The 15,134-nt window shown below is 42.0% G+C and overlaps 1 protein-coding gene across 5 annotated transcripts in view; it reads left to right on the top strand.

Moving 5' to 3' along the window:
* Positions 1–15,134, top strand: part of LOC119798722 (echinoderm microtubule-associated protein-like 6) — an 84,771-nt gene that overhangs the window by 44,035 nt on the left and 25,602 nt on the right. For all 5 annotated transcript variants that reach the window (XM_038308300.1, XM_038308298.1, XM_038308299.1 and 2 more), the window contains exons 15-24: positions 1,049–1,167; positions 5,987–6,173; positions 6,549–6,654; positions 7,396–7,489; positions 9,345–9,445; positions 11,227–11,429; positions 11,897–12,008; positions 12,624–12,751; positions 13,101–13,242; positions 14,341–14,493. In XM_038308300.1, coding sequence (XP_038164228.1) covers positions 1,049–1,167; positions 5,987–6,173; positions 6,549–6,654; positions 7,396–7,489; positions 9,345–9,445; positions 11,227–11,429; positions 11,897–12,008; positions 12,624–12,751; positions 13,101–13,242; positions 14,341–14,493 — 1,345 coding nt within the window. The remainder of the gene's footprint in view (positions 1–1,048; positions 1,168–5,986; positions 6,174–6,548; positions 6,655–7,395; positions 7,490–9,344; positions 9,446–11,226; positions 11,430–11,896; positions 12,009–12,623; positions 12,752–13,100; positions 13,243–14,340; positions 14,494–15,134) is intronic.

Here is a 15,134-nt window from a genome sequence, read left to right as displayed (position 1 = left end):
TCTGTTAGGATGGAAATATTAGAGCATGCATAGCCTAAATGAATGCTGATAGTAAACATCCCTCCTCTGGAGTGAAGAGGAGGCAGCGGGGGGGTACGCTCCAGTCATAGTTAAATGTTCTGCTGCTCCCAGCGCTGACCCGGCACAGCGCTCCAGAAATACTCTGTCTGGAAAATGGAAAGCAGTGAGGAAGTAGAGCGCTCCCTTCCTCCTGGGAGGAAGAGGAGTGAAATTGTCAGGCGGCTGCAGCTCGCAGACTGAAGCAGAGCTGAAGGAGCAGACGGGTCGGCTGCTAAGGGAGGAAACACTGCGACCGTTCAAGCAGCTTCTCCTGTTTCATTTATTTATTTGAAATGAATAAAATTGGGAAATCAAGACTTCACTGGAAAAACAATCTAGAAATAAGTAAACATTTCTTAAATTAAGTGTATTTAACCTTAATTAGAGTAATTAAATTAAAACGTTTGCCAATGGAATGAGTATTTTTACTCCTAAAATAAGATAATTAGATCAAATGCACTTGAAATAAGACAATGTATCTGTGTTTTCTTATTTTAAGTGTAAATTGTATTGTTCCATTGGCAAAGTGTCTTACTTTCCTCCTCAATCCAAGAACAAATGAGCTTATTTGAAGAAAAAAAAGACTTATCTAGATTAAATTTTTTTCCAGTGTTATTATATATGAATAACATATACATTGCACAGTCATTTTTTTCTTTAACTAAGTGCATTTTTTCTTTAATTGAGGAAGTAAGTGAGACACGTTCCCAATGGAACAAGACAATTTACATTTAAAAAGAGAAAAAACTATTGCATTGTCTGATTTCAAGTGCATGAATCTAATTATCCTATTTTAAGAGTAGAAAAACTAATTCCATCGGCAAATCTTATTTACCTGTTCAAATTAAAGTTAAATACATTTAATTTGAGCAATTTTTTACTAATTTCTAGATTGTTTTTGCAGTGTATTAGAGCTCTTGATGAGTTTATTAGCTCTGCATTTTCTAAAGATCAACATAGTGATGGGCTGCGGTTTGTGGTCCCACAGGTCTATAAGGAGGACCTGCTTCAGCTGCGGCAGCAGAGCAGAGAGAAGAAGCAGCAGGTGGGATCTCTGAAGAGGCAGAAAGGACCGGATCAGGGCCTCCGGCTGCAGTTTGTTCACGGGTAATTCCTCCTTTTATGTCTGTGGGTAGGTGCGTTATAACCTGAGCTTGATAACCCAGATAAATCCTCCTGATTCGGATCTCAGGATCTCAGCAAAGTGCTCATCAGATCCCGTTACGCCCTGTAGAGGTAATAACTCGTGCTGCTTTAAAAGCCAACCATGACATCAATGTTGGACTGATCTTTCCTTTGTCACATTTGGAAAGAAACCTCCATAAAAAATAAAGAGTTTATTTAACTTATATTATACCTCTATTTCTAGCAGAGGGTAAAAACAGAGTCCAGCATCTCGTTCTGTAGAACCTTCTCTGGAACCAGGAACTCTCAGCCGAGTTTTATTGTCTGAATTCATCAGTTCCTTCCATCATGTGGAGGAATTTTGGTCCACCCTTCTGTCCAGTATGGCTTCACCTACAGTAAACGGGGTTTGAACACAGCGTCTGAGCATCGCCACACGGCGGCTCTAGCAGGTTAAAGGAGTAGTACCACCAAAACATGATTAGCCTTCATTTTCTACTCACCCCCATGCTGAACAACACTCTGGAGTACTTTTTTGATATCTCAAATGCATCTGGAGATCTGGGAGGCTTCTTGCTGTCTGCTGACATTCAAATAATGGAGGTCTATGGCGCCCGAGGCAGAAAGGTCCATAAAAGTCCACAAAAAACGTGTCAATATTCCTCCATACTGCTCGTCCAATGTATTCCAAGTGTCCTGAGTGGGTAGCATCCAGAATTTACTCGAAACCAAGTCATTTAGAATGTTTTTAGAGCATAAACAGTAGTGTATAGGATTTCCTGAAAGCGAGTCACGGAAACCGCGGCAGACCAAACCAGATGAAAGTGCGCATTCAGCTCGGCAAAGAACTCATGCTCTTCCTCAACACTGAAGTCCTCAGACATTTTCCTTTCGTTGTTTCTTTCTTTGCACAGGTAAACAGCGCATTTCTTCTTCTACGCTTGCATTATCGGCAGAGCAGACGCTGAATGCGCACTTTCATCTGGTTTGGTCTGCCGCGGTTTCCGTAGACTCGTGAACGCGCTTTCAGGAAATCCTATACACTACTGTTTATGCTCTAAAAACATTCTAAATGACTTCGTTTTGAGTAAATTATGGACGCTACCCACTCAGGACACTTGGATTACATTGGACGAGCAGTATGGAGGAATATTGACACGTTTTTTGTGGACTTTTATGGACCTTTCTGCCTCGGGCGCCATAGACCTCCATTATTTGAATGTCAGCAGACAGCAAGAAGCCTCCCAGATCTCCAGATGCATTTGAGATATCAAAAAAGTACTCCAGAGTGTTGTTCAGCATGGGGGTGAGTAGAAAATGAAGGCTAATCATGTTTTGGGTGTACAGGTGCTGGTCATAAAATTAGAATATCATGAAAAAGTAGATTGATTTCAGTAATTCCATTCAAAAAGTGAAACTTGTATATTATATTCATACATTACATACAAACTCATATATTTCAGATGTTTATTTTGTTTAATTTTGATGATTACAAATGACAACAAATGAAAATCTCAAATTCATCATATCAGAAAATTAGAATATTACTGAAGACCAATAAAAACAAAGGATTTATAGAAATGTTGGCCAACTGAAAAGTATGAACATGAAAAGTATGAGCATGTACAGCACTCAGTATTTAGTTGGGCCTCCTTTGGCCTGTATTACTGCAGCAATGCGGCGTGGCATGGAGTCGATCAGTCTGTGGCACTGCTCAGGTGTTATGATAGCCCAGGTTGCTCTAATAGTGGCTTTTAGCTCTTCTGAATTGTTGGGTCTGGTGTATTGCATCTTCTTCTTCACAATACCCCATAGATTTTCTATGGGGTTAAGGTCAGGAGAGTTTGCTGGCCAATTAAGAACAGGGATACCATGGTCCTTCAACCAGGTACTGGTAGCTTTGGCACTGTGTGCAGGTGCCAAGTCCTGTTGGAAAATGAAATCTGCATCTCCAAAAAGTTGGTCAGCTGCAGGAAGCATGAAGTGCTCTAAAACTTCCTGGTATGTGGCTGCGTTGACCCTGGACCTCAGAAAACACAATGGACCAACACCAGCAGATGACATGGCACCCCAAACCATCACTGACTGTGGAAACTTTACACTGGACTTCAAGCAACGTGGATGAAGTGCCTCTCTTCTTTTCCTCCAGACTCTGGGACCTTGATTTCCAAAGGAAATGCAAAATTTACTTTCATCAGAGAACATGACTTTGGACCACTCACCAGCAGTCCAGTCCTGTTTCTCTTTAGCCCAGGCAAGACGCTTCTGACGCTGTCTGTGGTTCAAGAGTGGCTTGACACAAGGAATGCGACAGCAGAAACCCATGTCTTTCATACGTCTGTGTGTGGTGGTTCTTGAAGCACTCACTCCAGCTGCAGTCCACTCTTTGTGAATCTCCCCCACATTTTTGAATGGGTTTTGTTTCACAATCCTCTCCAGGGTGCGGTTATCTCTCTTGCTTGTACACTTTTTTCGACCACATCTTTTCCTTCCCTTCGCCTCTCTATTAATGTGCTTGGACACTGAGCTCTGTGAACAGCCAGCCTCTTTAGCGATGACCTTTTGTGTCTTGCCCTCCTTGTGCAAGGTGTCGATGGTCGTCTTTTGGACAACTGTCAAGTCAGCAGTCTTCCCCATGATTGTGTAGCCTATAGAACTAGACTGAAAGCTCATTTAAAGGCTTTTGCAGGTGGTTTGAGTTAATTAGCTGATTAGAGTGTGGCACCAGGGGCCATCAATTTTGAACCTTTTCACAATATTCTAATTTTCTGATATGATGAATTTGAGATTTTCATTTGTTGTCATTTGTAATCATCAAAATTAACCAAAATAAACATCTGAAATATATGAGTTTGTATGTAATGTATGAATATAATATACAAGTTTCACTTTTTAAATGGAATTACTGAAATCAATCTACTTTTTCATGATATTCTAATTTTATGACCAGCACCTGTACTATTCCTTTAAAGTCTGGTCTTGGGCCAATCTGCCGTAGATCTGCTTCTGTGTTTGGGATCCTGTTGAGGAGCCGTTTTACCTCCGTTTATTTAACTTTGGTGAAACGTTGACCCGGTTTGGACCGAGCTTCAGCCTCTGGACGGGTGGACTCACAATGAAACCTGCGTCAAACCCCTTTGTGTTTATGAGAAACGGAAAACCTTCCAGCTTGAAACATAAGATGGTGGCAGCATCATGGCATGCTGTGGAAAGGATTTCTCTTCAGGGACCAGGCAGCGGCTTGGAGAAGAGAAGATGGGTGGATCTAAAAGAATGATGGGTGGGGTTAAAGAAAAGATGGGTGGAGCTGAAGGCAATATCTTAGGAGCTTCATAAAATATGGGTGGGGCTAACTGTAAAATGGTTTGAGCTAATGAGAAGATTAGTGGAGATTGTAATGATTTAACTAAAGATCTGAAACAAATGCTGAAGAGCAAACAGAGAGAGCAGGAAAAGTTTTATTTAGAGCAAGAAGAGAGGAGTCCAGTGCTGCTCTGAACACTGTCGAACCGGGACTGAAAAGAGAAGGGGAAGATTCTGCGGTTAGTTCAGGCTCAGTGGGAAATTTGTGTTTTCTTGATTGAAGAAGGGAATTAAGGTTGCCGACTCACATTTTCTTATTGAATCCAGTCGGTGTGGGATGTTCCAGTGAATGTCTTGTTCTTTGGAGGGCGGACAGGGTTTACCCAGATTGCGGTTGCTCCTTGGTGAACGGAGAAGCTGAAGCCACTTAGTTTTCCTGCGGTACTTGAACAGGTTATTGTGGAGATGAATCCCCTGCTCAGAGAGAAGCCCAGACAATCCTTGGGGGGAAAAAGTTGATCCAAACCACAAGGTTGAATCCTCAGCTCGGTTTGGTGCTCAGAGAATCCTTCCAGGGGGAGAAGGTCCAAAACATGCAGTTTGCAGGATGACTTCCTGCCGAGAGGCAAAAACACAAGATTAAAACTCAGGTTGACAAAAACTCAGTTTGACTCAACAAAACTCAGCTTGGCTAGAGTACCCAAACTGGCAAACACTCTGGCGTCCAGGTAGAGGCAGTCAGCAGCTTAAGAGCCCTCAGGTAATGAGGCAACGAGCTGCAGGTGTGCAGGGAGGCCCAATGAGGACGGGGCGCCACCTGGTGGAGGAGGAAACGAAAAAAAAAAAAATACAGACCACACAAACTGGATTCCTGACAGAGATAAAAGAATATGGGTGGAGATGTGGGTGGAACTACATGTACGATGGGTGGAGCTAAGGGGAGATGGGTGGAGCTAAGGGGAGATGGGTGGAGCTAAGGGGAGATGGGTGGAGCTAAACGAAAAGTATGTGGAGCTATGAGGAAAATGAGTGGAGCTAAATGGAAGATGGACAGACCTAAAAGCTCACTCTAAACGCTGCAGAAGACCTGAGGCCAGGATGGAGGTTGATCCTCCAGCAGGACCATCCAGCTGAACAGTCAGATATAATGGAAGGATCTGATCTAAGCAGGAATAATCAAAGTCCTGATCCAAAAAAAAAAAAAAAAAATCTGTTGCAACACTTGAAAAAAATGAAATTAGCCCGCATGATCACCCTCCACTGCCGTGTTTTACAGCTGGTTTGAGCTTTTTGTGCTGTTGCTGTGTCTGTTTTCTACAAACATGGGTTGCTACATTAGGAACAAACGTATCTATATTGGTCTCATTCATCCTGAAGATGTTTTTTAAACGATGCTTTAGTGTTATACATCTGTTAATTTAAATGTTTTTATTTAGTCTCCTTTGACCCTTCCTAACGCTGCTGCTTTTTATCAGCTGTATGTTGTGTCTGTGTGCAGATATCGAGGTTACGACTGCAGGAACAACCTGTTCTACACCCAGAGCGGCGAGGTCGTCTACCATGTGGCAGCGGTGGGTGTGGTTTACAACCGGCAGCTGCACAGCCAGCGTTTCTACCTGGGCCATGATGACGACATCCTGAGCCTGAGCATCCACCCGCTGAAGGACTACGCTGCAACAGGACAGGTGGTCCAAACGCTCAGAAGCAGACACCAGCCGTCTGATCCTGGAGTTCCTCCAATCCCTGCACTGTTTATACATCATGCTACATTTTAGCTGCTTCAGCTCTGCAGGCATTTCCAGGATCATCAGGGATGCATCTGATGCAGTTTTTATTTTCAGATCATCCATGCATCAATCCTGACATTTTATAAAGTGCCATCAGAACCCTTTAATTAGCAGAGCTTGAAATCACCATTTAGGAACGGGGATGAAAAACTCTTCTCGGTCCCAAACAAACAGACACATCGTCCTCCTTCTATCCTCTCTGATTAAAACGGAGCCATCAGGTTTTTATCTGAAGGTTTCAGTCCCACAACCTTCCTGATCCTCTGTCTGCAGGTGGGCAGAGACCCAGCCGTCCACGTTTGGGACGTCCAGACCCTGAAGTGTCTGTCGCTGCTTAGGGGTCACCATCACAGAGGCGTGTGTGCGCTGGACTTCTCAGGTAACGTTTGTGGTCGGAAACTTTAGATTTGTCTTATCTCATATATTGATTTATGCTATTTATTCATTATAAACGTTTTCACTCTGTTTCACCTTCTTTTCATTATAAACCAGATTATTTCTCAAGGTTTATTCATAACGTTACTGTTTGTAATTTGTTTTGACTATTATTGTTCCTCCTTAGTTACTTATTGTAACTAAGGAGGAACGAACGCTGCTCAGTTAGAACAGGGCTGATTACCGTGCAATAATGGCCGTATGATGAACTGTTCTCTCTTTGAAAAGATCAAATAACATGCCGACTGAGTGAAATCCATCGAGCTCCGTTTATTTAACTTGGTAGAATAGTTGAATACTTTTTTACCATGACCCATTCAAGGTTTTTTTTTCCTAAAAGTGAAGCTTATTCTCTTATTCCGTATTGTAGAAAGATGTAGTAATAATTTTAAAATCACTTTGTCTTCTTGGTTATTAAGCATGTCTGACTAAAACTGTTAAGATTTTTTTTCCCCCAGGTTGATAACTTCTTAACAAAGGTTAAAAATAAAACTCTATCTGACTTCTGAGTGATGAATTCTCTGCTGGTTTTAAATCTTTTCTGGAGGTTAGGTCAGTGATTTTATAACCGACATCTCCTGTCACTGCAGCAGAGATCTGGATTAAGATGGCTGAACCCGTGTGACCTTTCACCCTTCATTAGCCTCTGCTGTGATGCTCCCTTCTCCTCTGTTTGTCCTCCCAGCTGATGGAAAGAGTCTGGTTTCCGTCGGAGTGGATGACGGACATTCCATCGTCGTTTGGGACTGGAAGCGAGGAGAGAAACTGGCTACGGCTCGGTACTGAAAACCCAAAAACATCCAACGACGAGTTTAAAGTATAATTCATCCACCTGCTACAGTTAAAGGAAAAGTTTGATCAGCAAGGAAAAACCAATGGATCATTATTTATACCAAAAACTAATACATCTGCAGTGATTTTATGAATTTAGTGTTAATCAGTAAAAAAAAATATAAAAGTCTGGGAGCAGCCATTTTTGCCCAAATCTAGTAGCCCCTCCCTCCTGCCATCTTCCAGCAGTGATGTCACGGTGCGGTTAGCCTAGCGCCATTCTCCCCGCTTTCCAAGCTAAATCAATGGGAACTACTAGACACATCTGCAATCAACAACAATTATTGAAGATTTCCAGAGGACTTCACCATTGAAATTCACCAGAGCTATAGTGAAACTGACAGAGATGGCAAAAGTACTCACTTTCCGTACTTGAGTAAAAGTACAGATACTTGTGTTAAAAAATACTCTGGTAAAAGTGGAAGTACTGATTAAACTTCTTTACTCAAGTAAAAGTAACAAAGTACAGGCTTGTAAATTTACTTAAAGTATAAAAGTAAAAGTAGAAACCACTTTTTTCATGCCGTTGCCTACATTTTAAATGGATGTCTGCCAATAGGACTAGATCTCCGTTGTGTTCATTTTCAATCATCTCGTCGTCCATGCTACTATGCTAACGCCACCGCCACCAAGCTGCAATGATTTGCCGCCAATGAATACCGCCGAATCTGTCCATTCATCTTGTAGTGGTGCGTCAAATGCAACGTAGATTCCCATCCAATTAGATTGAATTTGGTATTGATGACGTGAAAAATAATAACGGTAACTCCATTGAAATGATTCAAAACTAAAGTAACGAGCCAATTTTTTAAAATGTAAGGAGTAGAAAGTACAGATATTTGTGTAAAAATGTAAGGAGTAGAAGTAAAAAGTCGCCATAAAAAATAAGTAGTAAAGTAAAGTAAAAATATCAGAAAAATCTACTTGAGTACAGTAACGAAGTATTTGTACTTCGTTACTTCCCATCTCTGGAAACTGACAATGCCCACGTGCATGGCAGCTGGATGCTGGAATACATCGGGTAAAAGTGAAAAAAAAGAGTTATTCCAGCTTTCTGATTCCTGATCCTCCACGGACGGGTTGGTCGTTGGATCGCCAACTTGAAGAGGGAGGATTTGCCATCGAACTTCTGGCCAGAGAAAAAACCCGTAATATGTAGCCAACATTTGGAAGAAGAATGTTTTCAAGATGACTTGGATAATAGCGCGTTGTGACAAACACCAGATACAGCACTGGGACTTGATCAACAGCCGATACCGCACCGTGACAATGTCACTAACCAGTAGGTGGCAGTAGTGTTCTTTGACAAACATGGATGCCTCCAGTAAAGCACATTCACATGAAAATTACTCTGAATTAAAAACACTGATCATTTATTGAACAGGATGGAATCATTTCAGATTTAAAGAACTTTTAGAAGTTTGACTTTTCCTTTAAATATTTCCCTTCAGTTCTGCTTTTAGTACCATTGGACCTTTACCTGCTCGAAATAGAACAACCTGTCTGGTTTTGATTAAAAATATGTTATTTTAATCATAAAACAAAACTTGAAACCTTTTTCTTGTTTAAACATTTTTAGTTTGAAAGACTTTCTTCTAAAATGATCAATTATAGACGAGGAGTTTTATTTTTAGAGCAAAGCTAATTCATTTCGGGACCAGTTCGTTTCTATTTTTAGATTTATCTCTCCGTTCCTCTGGGATCGAACCAAACAGCAGCTCTGCTTCTTTGATTCACACTAATGAGACGGGAATAGGCGGCGCAGACAGAGGACCCGTCCTCACCTGTCCTCTCCTGTTTCAGGGGACATAAGGAGAAGATCTTTGTGGTGAAGTGTAACCCCAGTCTGATGGACAAACTGGTCACTGTGGGAATCAAACACATCAAGTTCTGGCAACTTGCAGGTAAAACTTTACCAATTAAATTATTTTGCATTTATTTTATTTCTTAAACAGTCTGATGTAAAATGTGTTTTTCTATTCTTATGGGGATTTTCTTTGAATTCCGTTCCTTTCTATGGCCTAACCAGGACCTTTACCCTAACTCTACCCATTACTAACTCATAACGCTAAATCTAACCTAAACTCCTCAGTCCTATACTTGCCTCCTGCTGGTTGGTACAAATACCTGTAAGTTAACAACGTCTTTACCTCCATTGATTTTCAGTCATCTTCCTCCCTTTCTGCCCTCATCCTGACATTAACCCCTCCTCTAACCATTACCAAAGCAAACCTAAACTTAACCTGAGCCTAAGCTCAATTAACTGGACAAGCAGAATGTCCTCACTCCAATAAAAACGGTCTTCAAGTCGATGCTAAATCCAGAACAATTGTTTTTACTCTGATATCAAAGCAGCAAACATACATATTATGTCCAAGGAGCCGACGGTCCTCACAGTTTGGTGTTCTGGAAGACGCCGTCTTAGAAAACACACAGAAGATCTGCTTGTTTCTTCTTTAGTTCCAGTTTAATCAAACTTCTGTTCGTCTTAAATCAGTAAATGAAGCTGAAAATGGAGCTTAAACTCATCCCAGATTTAACCCGACATTCATTAGTCCAACCAAATAAAACTCAGGTCAGACTTCAGGTTTTGAGCTTTTGTAGAGTACCTATAAAAAACATTGATCTTAAATTCATTTCAATTCACGAGCTCCGAGCCAGCTCCCATGTCAGAGGATGAAGAGAGCACATCCAGTTAGTCACAGTCAGAGAAACAGGACTACACTGGAAAACAGGCCAAGCTCCAACATCTATAAATAATGAACCAAACTAATGCTTCTGTTGGATCATCATGTTGATTACCCGGTCCAAATCTGAGACGGCATGTTTCTCGGAGCTCGTCTGCCTGGCTGTGTGTTTCCTGGACGGGGCCGCCTGTGGAGCTGGTTGACAGTTGCCTTTTGTATCTATGCTTCTTTTTCTATGTCTTCTTCTGTCTCCTTGAACCGCAGTGGGCCTCAGCAGATGGCCGCTCACACTGAGCCTGGTTCTGCTGGAGGTTTCTTCCTGTTCAAAGGGAGTTTTTCCTCTCCACTGTCGCTACAAGCATGCTTAGTGTGAGGGATTGCTGAAGAGTCAATGAGTCGATGCAATCAGCTGGTTTTCCTTAGATAGAAAACTTTGAATCAATCTGACTGGATGATCTGGTGAACTGGAAAGTGACCTGAGATGACATGATGTGAATTGGAGCTATAGAAATAAACTGAATAGAATTGAATAGATGTTGTACACAACGAAGGAAACATGTTTTAGCATTGACAGAATTAATTCCTGTTATTTTTAACATAATGATTTATATAAGTACAAAATTGCAGTGGAAGAGTCAATAGAAACGTAAAACTCAGTAGAAACAGTTTTAGTGTTATTATGCATTTCATCCTCTGCAGCTTCTATAAAATCTGTTTAGATAAACTTTTAACTGTTTAAAGAGGCTTCAAAGATTCCAGCAACTTCCTCTGAGTTTGACATCATATCTATTAAAAACATCTAATTTAGGCAAGAAAATTAAATAAACCATAAAAAGTTTAATTCTACTAGAAAGCAGTTTATAGACTATTTTAATCAAAGCCTCTACATCAGTGCAATCAGCTCCGTTTCAGATAAACTATTAACATTTTCTAGCATTCTGCAGAAACTTTACCATCTGTTCAGGTTCCATTTATGTTCTTCCTCCACTGTACGGCAGGCGGGGGCCTGACCTTCAGGCGTGGTGCGTTCAGGGGCATGGGCCGTCCAGAGACCATGATGTCGGTGTGCTACGGACGCACCGAGGCGCTGGTGTTCTCTGGAGCCGCCACCGGAGACGTTTACATCTGGAAGGAGCCGGTGCTGCTGAAGACGGTGAAAGCTCATGACGGGCCGGTGTTCGCCATGTTGTCCCTGGACAAGGTGAGCAGGATCCGCCTGATGACGGAGCTCCCAGGCCGTTCTGTATCCACTGGTTCAGTTAGAGTCATCTGGAGGCACAGACTCAGATCAGATCTATAGATATATGATCCAGGAATCGGTTTAATTTCAAATCAGATCCTGATCATCTAGAGTTTAGAGTGACAGGTGGTTAGGGGCTGTTTCTAGGATATGATGTACAATTGGTTTTCTTCTCTCTCTGATTCTTAAAATCAACAAACTTCATCTGTGAAGATGCTGAAACTCTCCTCCTGTTTGATTGATAAAGGTTATAATAAGAATTAAAAACAGACTGAGGTTTATGCTGCATCTGTTTGTTTGTCATCGATAAGAAGTAAGATAAATAAAAAAAAAAGGTTGTGAGGATGTAAATGTTTCCACTCATCAGTCCAAGGCAGCGGCTGCTCCTCAACTCTCTGTTTTTCTCACAGTCAAACTTCTGGTTTCAGGGTTTTGTGACGGGAGGGAAGGATGGAGTGGTGGAGCTGTGGGACGACATGTTTGACCGCTGCCTGAAAACCTACGCCATCAAGAGGACGGCTCTGTCCGCAGGGTCTAAAGGTGAGGATGGATGGATGGATGGATGGATGGATGGATGATGGATGATGGATGGATGGATGGATGGATGGATGGATGGATGGATGGATGATGGATGGATGGATGATGGATGGATGGATGGATGGATGGATGGATGGATGGATGGATGGATGGATGGATGGATGGATGGATGGATGATGGATGGATGGATGGATGGATGGATGGATGGATGGATGGATGGATGGATGGATGGATGAGGAAAAACCATTTTCAAAGCTCTTATGGAGATTTTGCTGTTTTTTACACTAATGCTGAAACCAAGATGCCATATTTAGTCATTGAATCATTTATGAAACTCCCCTCAACCCTCCATCTGTCTTTAAGCAATGCAACACTGCCCTCCTGTGGACAAACTGTGACATGTCTCTGAGTGTTAATAATTATCCACAGCAGAGATTCAGTAATATTAAAGGTATAAAATGGTGCCAGACATTAGAAAAATACTTTTTCAGCTGAGAAAACGTCTGAGGTTTAATCCAAAGATGGAAGCTGTTCGCTGACTCTCTGGTTTTCCAACGTTCATTCTGAACGTCCAGGAAAGTCTGTTAGCTTGAATGGAGTTCCTCTGTGTGTGAACAGGCCTTCTGCTGGAGGACAACCCGTCCATCAGAGCCATCAGTCTGGGTCACGGTCACATCCTGGTGGGAACCAAAAACGGAGAAGTTCTGGAGATAGACAAGACCGGACCCATGACCCTGCTGGTGCAGGTGGGTTTTCCTTACCTTTGACGCTCCGCTCTGCTGGAACTCTGAGCAGAACCGGACAGAAACACTGATGGAAAACATTTAGCTGGATCCACCTGCTGAGGGAGGTTTATGCTTCTGCTTCTCTCTTGGAAAATACAATAAAATACTTTAATGTGAAAATAATCAGGTTTTATATCTATCCCTTTATAATAAATATCTAAACATGTTTGTAAAGAATATACAAAATAAAAACATTGAATAATATTAGAATATTCTTAGTAATATGATAAAGATTTTTTAAATCTGAAAGATTAGGTTGTTTATTGGATTAATCTTTTATTAAACATGTGCCTATGATTCTGCTGTTCAGGGTCACATGGAAGGAGAGGTGTGGGGTCTGGCCGCCCATCCTCTCCTTCCCGTCTGTGTCACCGTCAGCGACGATAAAACCCTCTGTCTGTGGGAGACGTCAGCCAATCACCGCATGGTGGCCGTCCGGAAGCTGAAGAGAGGTCAGAGCCGTGGCCACGCCCCCTTTTACACACTATTTAGATCATGTGACATTCCAAAAAAGTTAAAAAAAAACAATCCACTGGACTTAGTTTCCAATCTGAAGACGTTTCTCTTCCATCCAGGAAGATTTTTCACTTCAAGATGTCAGAAATAGCGTTTAGTTCCACGTTTTATCCAGCAGCCCAACAAAGCTTTGGAATGGGAGTCGTTTGGCTTCTTTGTTAGCCTGCAATGCCCCATACCTGTCTATGTCTCTGAAAGGGGGGTCATTAGAGGGAATTGTTGCCCTGGTTTAGATTAGGTCTTTAGGATGAGCTAGTCTCTGTTTAAAGGAATAGTACACCCAAAACATGATTAGCCTTCATTTTCTACTCACCCCCATGCTGAACAACACTCTGGAGTACTTTTTTGATATCTCAAATGCATCTGGAGATCTGGGAGGCTTCTTGCTGTCTGCTGACATTCAAATAATGGAGGTCTATGGCGCCCGAGGCAGAAAGGTCCATAAAAGTCCACAAAAAACGTGTCAATATTCCTCCATACTGCTCGTCCAATGTATTCCAAGTGTCCTGAGTGGGTAGCGTCCAGAATTTACTCGAAACGAAGTCATTTAGAATGTTTTTAGAGCATAAACAGTAGTGTATAGGATTTCCTGAAAGCGCGTTCACGAGTCTACGGAAACCGCGGCAGACCAAACCAGCGCATTCAGCTCGGCAAAGAACTCATGCTCTTCCTCAACACTGAAGTCCTCAGACATTTTTCTTTCGTTGTTTCTTTCTTTGCACAGGTAAACAGCACATTTCTTCTTCTACGCTTGCATTATCGGCAGAGCAGACGCTGAATGCGCACTTTCATCTGGTTTGGTCTGCCGCGGTTTCCGTTGACTCGTGAACGCGCTTTCAGGAAAAGTTCTCCTTCTCTCCAAGCGTTCTTCAGCTCTGATGCTGCTGCTGTTGTTCTGCTGCATGACTCAAATCATCTGTGGAAACAGTCAGAACCAGATGGTCTGGACCTGAGCCCACCATCAGGACTTGGACTAGAACTGAAAACTTGCTCTGATCTCCTCTCTCTCTCTCTCTCTCTGGTTGTCCGTCCAGGCGGCCGCTGCTGCTCCTTCTCTCCTGATGGGAAAGCGTTGGCGGTGGGACTCAGCGACGGCGGCGTCCTGGTGGTGAACGCAGACACGCTGGAGGACCTGCTGAGCTTCCACCATCGCAAAGACGCTATTTCTGACATCCGCTTCAGCCCAGGTCGGAAGCCTGAGGAATAATGCTCTGATAACTACCGAATAAATGAGTTGATTAGGGTTTCTGCTCATTCAGAGTCTAAATGCAACCCAGAGCATCAGGCTGCAACTTATTTCATTAAAAATGTGTCATGGGAAAAAACTATTCAGCTATTTTTTCCAGTTAAATAAACGTTGATCGATGGATTTCACTCAGTCGGCATTTTATTTCATCTTCCAAAGAGAGAAGAGTTCATCATACGGCCCTTATTGCGCGGTAATCAGCCCTGTTCTGCCTGGGCAGCGTTCAACACTTTGGTTAAACAGTAAGATGCCATAAATAAAACTAGAGAAAGAATCTGGCTTGTTATGGGAATAAGAATGTCTTGTATAAAAACAGCCCTTACTCAGGCATTTTGTGGCCTTGCAGGCAAAACAAACTGAAATAAATCTTTTTTGAGAGTAAAAAGCATAAATCAATATAGGAAATAAGAGAAATATAAATTTCCCAACACAAAAGAGATCTGAGTGTAACGATCTTGGTTCTGTTGTTTCTCTAAGTTTTCAGTTTCAGGTTCATCCAGGTTTTTCCTTGTTTTCTAGCTTTATTGGTGTGTTCCAGATTAATTTAAGTTGCTTAGGTTTGTCTTTGTCTGTCCTCTGCTG

This window comes from Cyprinodon tularosa, unplaced genomic scaffold (assembly GCF_016077235.1).
Source record: "Cyprinodon tularosa strain WSP-4 unplaced genomic scaffold, ASM1607723v1 ctg634, whole genome shotgun sequence".
Taxonomy (NCBI): domain Eukaryota; kingdom Metazoa; phylum Chordata; class Actinopteri; order Cyprinodontiformes; family Cyprinodontidae; genus Cyprinodon; species Cyprinodon tularosa.
Note: the sequence above shows the minus strand (reverse complement) of the source record. Positions and strands in the feature narration are given on the sequence as shown.